At 50.8% G+C, this 7,401-nt stretch overlaps 1 protein-coding gene across 1 annotated transcript; it reads left to right on the top strand.

The window, feature by feature from the left end:
- The first annotated feature begins 401 nt into the window (after positions 1 to 401).
- Positions 402 to 7,193, top strand: LOC115447053 (RUN and FYVE domain-containing protein 1). The gene is made up of 7 exons (XM_037438649.1): positions 402 to 443; positions 3,486 to 3,579; positions 3,953 to 4,128; positions 4,319 to 4,421; positions 4,779 to 4,895; positions 5,175 to 5,285; positions 5,891 to 7,193. Exons 2-7 carry the CDS (start codon positions 3,505 to 3,507, stop codon positions 6,053 to 6,055), a joined length of 747 nt encoding a protein of 248 aa, XP_037294546.1. The 5' UTR covers positions 402 to 443; positions 3,486 to 3,504; the 3' UTR covers positions 6,056 to 7,193.
- Positions 7,194 to 7,401: the final 208 nt, after the last annotated feature.

Below are 7,401 nucleotides of genomic sequence, written 5' to 3'. Positions count from 1 at the left end.
GCTCACCGTCGACCGCGAGACGCTGCAGAAGAAACTCGACAGGTGCGTACACACACACAGACACACAGACACACAGACACACACGGCCGCGCACCACCACGCGGCGGAGCTCGCAGCCGCCGCGGCGGCGCGCGCAGACCACGAGCTGCAGCGCCGCGCCGCCGACGCCGACCGCGCCTCGCAGCGCGCTGCACCACGTCACCCTGCTCACGGTAGACCGGGAGAAGCTGCAGATGAACCTCGTCAGGTTCGTACACACACACAGACACACAGACACACACGGCCGCGCACCACCACGCGGCGGAGCTCGCAGCCGCGGCGGCGCGCGCAGACCACGAGCTGCAGCGCCGCGCCGCCGACGCCGACCGCGCCTCGCAGCGCGCGCTGCACCACGTCACCCTGCTCACCGTCGACCGCGAGACGCTGCAGAAGAAACTCGACAGGTGCGTACACACACACAGACACACAGACACACAGACACACACGGCCGCGCACCACCACGCGGCGGAGCTCGCGGCCGCGGCGGCGCGCGCAGACCACGAGCTGCAGCGCCGCGCCGCCGACGCCGACCGCGCCTCGCAGCGCGCGCTGCACCACGTCACCCCTGCTCACCGTCGACCGCGAGACGCTGCAGAAGAAACTCGACAGGTGCGTACACACACACAGACACACAGACACACAGACACACACGGCCGCGCACCACCACGCGGCGGAGCTCGCGGCCGCGGCGGCGCGCGCAGACCACGAGCTGCAGCGCCGCGCCGCCGACGCCGACCGCGCCTCGCAGCGCGCGCTGCACCACGTCACCCTGCTCACCGTCGACCGCGAGACGCTGCAGAAGAAACTCGACAGGTGCGTACACACACACAGACACACAGACACACAGACACACACGGCCGCGCACCACCACGCGGCGGAGCTCGCGGCCGCGGCGGCGCGCGCAGACCACGAGCTGCAGCGCCGCGCCGCCGACGCCGACCGCGCCTCGCAGCGCGCGCTGCACCACGTCACCCTGCTCACCGTCGACCGCGAGACGCTGCAGAAGAAACTCGACAGGTGCGTACACACACAGACACACAGACACACAGACACACACACGGCCGCGCACCACCACGCGGCGGAGCTCGCAGCCGCGGCGGCGCGCGAGACTGCAGCGCCGCGCCGCCGACGCCGACCGCGCCTCGCAGCGCGCTGCACCACGTCACCCTGCTCACCGTCGACCGCGAGACGCTGCAGAAGAAACTCGACAGGTGCGTACACACACACAGACACACAGACACACAGACACACACGGCCGCGCACCACCACGCGGCGGAGCTCGCGGCCGCGGCGGCGCGCGCAGACCACGAGCTGCAGCGCCGCGCCGCCGACGCCGACCGCGCCTCGCAGCGCGCGCTGCACCACGTCACCCTGCTCACCGTCGACCGCGAGACGCTGCAGAAGAAACTCGACAGGTGCGTACACACACACAGACACACAGACACACAGACACACACGGCCGCGCACCACCACGCGGCGGAGCTCGCGGCCGCGGCGGCGTGCGCAGACCACGAGCTGCAGCGCCGCGCCGCCGACGCCGACCGCGCCTCGCAGCGCGCGCTGCACCACGTCACCCTGCTCACCGTCGACCGCGAGACGCTGCAGAAGAAACTCGACAGGTGCGTACACACACACAGACACACAGACACACAGACACACACGGCCGCGCACCACCACGCGGCGGAGCTCGCGGCCGCGGCGGCGCGCGCAGACCACGAGCTGCAGCGCCGCGCCGCCGACGCCGACCGCGCCTCGCAGCGCGCGCTGCACCACGTCACCCTGCTCACCGTCGACCGCGAGACGCTGCAGAAGAAACTCGACAGGTGCGTACACACACAGACACACAGACACACAGACACACACGGCCGCGCACCACCACGCGGCGGAGCTCGCAGCCGCGGCGGCGCGCGCAGACCACGAGCTGCAGCGCCGCGCCGCCGACGCCGACCGCGCCTCGCAGCGCGCGCTGCACCACGTCACCCTGCTCACCGTCGACCGCGAGACGCTGCAGAAGAAACTCGACAGGTGCGTACACACACACAGACACACAGACACACAGACACACCGCCGCGCACCACCACGCGGCGGAGCTCGCGGCCGCGGCGGCGCGCGCAGACCACGAGCTGCAGCGCCGCGCCGCCGACGCCGACCGCGCCTCGCAGCGCGCGCTGCACCACGTCACCCTGCTCACCGTCGACCGCGAGACGCTGCAGAAGAAACTCGACAGGTGCGTACACACACACAGACACACAGACACACAGACACACAGACACACACGGCCGCGCACCACCACGCGGCGGAGCTGAGTATATCCGGTTCCAACAGGCCACCATCAGGTTACCATCTGATCTAGTGATAATGATTTCTTATATTTACGCGAATGTTAGACATTGAAATTAAACTAATTTTTCGGATTCTATCGCGGTTTTTTGTTTTTTATTTTTCTCCCGACGTTTCGAAGACTTTGCAGCCTTCATGGTCACGGGGGGACTGAGGTGTTGTTCATCCGCAAAGTCAAAGTTACAATATCTGCCTAAATTTTACAATTATACAACTTTTTAAATTTTTAGCTGTTGGTGGTCCGATCTACGCAGAATGAGCTCACAGTGTCTTGAAGTCTGGCAGCCGGTCTTTTGGGTTCCGATTTAATTAAATGTAGAACTGGATCCCAGGCTTGTGCAAGCTTCCAACCATCTTCCCTATTGAAATTAGGATGTTTTTAATTTCAATAGCCTCGCGAATCATCCTGGGCAAGAATCGGTGTTCTTTGGCGAGGATTTGTGGCTTGTCTAGTCGCAGATAATGATTGGCGCCTCCTTCAGAGTGTTCAGCGACTGCAGACTTCGTCGAGCGTCGGTGTTTCACGTCAGCTATATGTTCTTTTACGCGGGTCCCTATATTTCTTTTTGTTTGTCCGATATAAGAGAGGCCTCTCTTCAAGCCAGACTTCAAGACACTGTGAGCTCATTCTGCGTAGATCGGACCACCAACAGCTAAAAATTTAAAAAAGTTGTATAATTGTAAAATGTAGGTAGATATTGTAACTTTGACTTTGCGGATGAACAACACCTCAGTCCCCCCCGTGACCATGAAGGCTGCAAAGTCTTCGAAACGTCGGGAGAAAAATAAAAAACAAAAAACCGCGATAGAATCCGAAAAATTAGTTTAATTTCAATGATCTAGTGATGTCACTTTGTCCTGCCTATATAAAAAAAATCACCACTAAACGATATTGTCTTCAACTTGTGTATCGCCGATTATATCAACTACATTTGTATATACATTTAATTATTCAAATGTTTCATAAATTATAGCAGATGTTTCACTCAGTCAAATGTTTAAATTATTCTCCCAATGAAAGCTGTTTGAAGTCTAAAAATCAAACTTTAAAATAAGTTTTTTTAAAACAGATCTAGTAATAACAGAATAAAATTCTATGATTACAGTCTAGAAAGAGATAACGCTATGCTGATGGGACAGTACATAAAAATGGCGGACGAAATGCAAAACGAAATCATCGACTTACCAGATACCGTGGAGGTACGTACATCCCTTACTTTCGTTTAATAAAAAGAAAAGAAATAGGTATGAAATTGCTGATGACAACGTAGCAAGATAATATATTGTCTCCCTGACCAGATAATGATATTCTTACTTACAACCTTTGGACCATACTCTATTTGGTCTCCTACTTCTTATCGTAAAAAGAAAGCGGCTCCGCTTCGAATAGTCGCGTTTCAGTGCCAACTGCTATACATCATACAACCAATGAGATAGACCGACACATCCTCACAATCGTAAAAAAAGTTATGTCTCAGTAATGGCCATTATGGACTGTAGGCCTCTTATTATACGGTCCAGTGTCTCTTATCAAAAAACCTATAAGAATATTAGTCCAATATCCTCATTCCAGGAACTGCAAGAGTACACGCTGCGACTCCGCGAGCAGCTGATCTTCTGCCAGATCGGGCGAGAGAAGGCGCACGAGGCCGAGAACGAGCTGAGGTCGCAGCTGCTGGACCACGCCACGTTGTTTCGACAGCAGGAGGCCGAGCTGGCCAGTCTGAGGACTCAACTCACTAGTGCCAAGTGAGTTGAATGACATAAATATAAAATCTAAAATGTCTAAACAGAAGTAATAATTCCGAACTCTCGAAAATGATGTGCCATCTTTATGTTATAATTACATAACACAGTCTTTTTTTACATGTATTTTATGTACAAAGTTTACGCCTTGGTTTTATCGATTAACTTATTAAATAATGTTGTTCTGTTTCAGTGAGCAGCTGGAGCAGGTGGCGACGGAGCGCGAGCAGATGCGCGAGCTGGCCGACAAGCTGCGCACCTCCACCGACCTCACCGAGCAGCTACTAGAGGATAAGGTCGGATTATTATAATATATACATGCCATTTGTTACAGGAGTCATATATTTATATCCTCCTGGATGTGACTCACATGTGTCGCCTTTCGAGATCACCCTGTGTATATCTGGTTTAAACAGGTTGACAAAATGGTGTCGACTGGCGAGGGGTAATCATGTTTCCTCAATCGACACCATCTGGACCCTACTCACCTAACCATGAGGTGCATTGGGTTCGCTTTGCCGGCTTCGTATAAGAATAAAAAATGGTCACCACAGCAAATGCTCTGAGAAAGAAATTGGTTTGTCACCGAGTATTGCCTAAAAAAAGGAATATCCCATCAGTAATAATGCTAAAGAAATATGTGGTCGTTACAGAAACGTCTGCAAGCGGAGATGCTGGAGCTGCGCACGCGCGTGTCGGCGCTGCAGCAGGAGCTCGACAACAGCGAGAAGGTGCAGCAGGACTTCGTCAGGCTCTCGCAGTCACTGCAGGTGGATATTTTTCACACTGTCACTCTCTAATAGTATCTAATAGATAATTACTCCTTATTTGTATTGTGCTCAATATCCATGTCTACGAATAAACATTTTTAACAATTTGGCATATCACTACTGGTGATATGTATACTGGTGATATATATCTGCATAGTCAATATAAGTGACATTGGCCCGGCATAAGACATCCTACTGGGCTATTAGGCCTCACCTTGTTTTCAGGGTTATTATACAATGATTCATAAGTCGATAGTTACACAAGTGTGGTGTTTGTAGGTCCAGCTGCAGCGGTTGCGCGAGGCGGAGTGCGAGGTCCGGTGGCAGCACGACGACGATGTCAGCGAGTGTCCCGAGTGTCACGCCAGTCTGCCCACCAACAAGAAGAAGGTAATACGCACACTAGCACCTGCTACTATACACATAGCAATTTTCACAATGAAAATTGTAGATTGTTACCCCCTTATTCATAAACGTTTTTTATCTAAGGACGGAGTAAAGCTGTGATAACAAGCCTGTTTCTCAGTACCCAACGGCACTGAGAAATAGACCGTTGTGATTGGTTATTATTGTTGTATTTCAATATTAGCCAATCACAACGGCCATATTTACACTGCGAAGACTGCCATGCCGTCAGCACTGAGAAACAGACTTGTTATCACAGCCTTACTCGGTCGTTAGATAAAAAACGTTTATGAATAAGGGGGTTAGTGTTGCACGTAGAGTAACTCTTTTTTTTATAAATGAATGTCATAGCTCATTTCTACTTTTTTGTAGCTTTGCGATATGTTGCGAATACGCAAAGTCATCTATATTTTCATAACTATCTTTATAAGCATTGGCCCAAGGATATCTAGTTTCCAAATTTAATTTATAAAAAAATATGCACAATAAAATAATTAATAATATCGTACCAAATGCTTGAGCTAAGGCACTTTCCACTCGAGTAAGCTTAGAATGAGCGACAATGATTGTTAACAGTAGTATGTGTGCAGGTGCACTGCCGTCACTGCGGGCGCATATTCTGCGCGTCGTGCGTGTCGGGCACGGTGCCGGCCGGGCCGCGCCGCGTGCCCGCGCGCGTGTGCGCGCTGTGCCGCACGCTGCTGCAGCCGCACGCGCCGCCCTACTTCAGCACCGGCCCGCCCGACCACGCCTGAGCGCCGCGCCGGCCCACAACACAACCTTACACGTCCACCGCGGCTCACAGAATTGTTACGTTGTTGTGGACGCAACGCGCATGCGCATCTAAGATCATCTTATAGCGTCACAGCACAGCCACACGCCAGTGCGGGACAACACAATCCATGCGTGGTGGATAAGTTCATTGTTTGGCGCCGCAGTCGACGTCTTTGCTCTTGTAGCAGACAGAACTAGAAAATAATACGCCGACTATCCTAGTGATATTTTACTTTATCAATATGATTCATTTTACTTCGACATTGAGGGATAATATCCAAATGATGGACACATCTATTGCGATAATATCAATAAGTCCCCTTCAAGCATCAAATACCACCCGGATTTCAGTGGGAACCCTGCACTATAACAAAACAGTATTCATTAGATTTCCTTGTAAGAACTACGTGCTATTATAGTCTTTGTTAATGTTGTAGACTATAAAAGTTCGATACTAGTAAATAAAAATAGCCCCATCTGTTGCAATTATCGATATTCATTCTAATCGATTGCTGAAAAAATATATCGGTAATTTTAACACAACTTTAACTCTCTATCGCCAATATGAATTCATGTAAATTGATCGCAAAATAAAAAGAATGTATCTCAAATACGTTTATTGCTTGTCACGTAACAGTTTTGTTTTCTTAAGGCAACGCGCGAGCTGGTAGAAAAGAACTCTAGTGTTGAAAAAGAAAACTATATAGGACTATCTCACTCACTCGCGTCGCGCACCCACATGCTAGTGCGAGACACACTCCGTGTGTGCTGCACTGTACAGGTGGATAATTTATTGTTTTGGCGCCACAGACAACGTGTTTAATGAATATCGATATTTAACCAATAATAAATACCATGTTCATAAGTCTTATTTTCAATTGCCGACTTAAACACAATAGAAATCAAATTTCATAATGAAATCGCATATTGATATCGTGCCCGTGTTTTGGTCTTTGGCTGCTAGTGTACTTTCCAAGTGATTTAAAGATTGGCCGAACCATCTGTGATAATGCTTCAGGCGACGGTAGTGCTCGGTCGTGGACATTTATTTATGATTCCATAGTGTTAGCGGTAAGGATGTAATATAAATATATTGTAAATAAAAGAGTTCCATATGGATTGGGTTTGTTTTATTTCTTCTATGTTATTTAGAATTGTGACTTATACATCGCCAGCGTGACACTTTTTTGCCGGGATAAAAAATAAAGTTATTTATGCTAGCCTTTAAAATATCTAGAATGCCGAACACCTAAATCACTGTAGTGACACATAGCCCTACTATAATAGTCATTCGCACGTGCATGATTGAGTGCTACATTAGTGGCTG

The sequence above is a fragment of the Manduca sexta genome, chromosome 14, assembly GCF_014839805.1.
Source record: "Manduca sexta isolate Smith_Timp_Sample1 chromosome 14, JHU_Msex_v1.0, whole genome shotgun sequence".
Classification (NCBI taxonomy): domain Eukaryota; kingdom Metazoa; phylum Arthropoda; class Insecta; order Lepidoptera; family Sphingidae; genus Manduca; species Manduca sexta.
The sequence above is the reverse complement of the archived record's forward strand: the minus strand, read 5'-3'. Positions and strand labels throughout refer to the sequence as shown.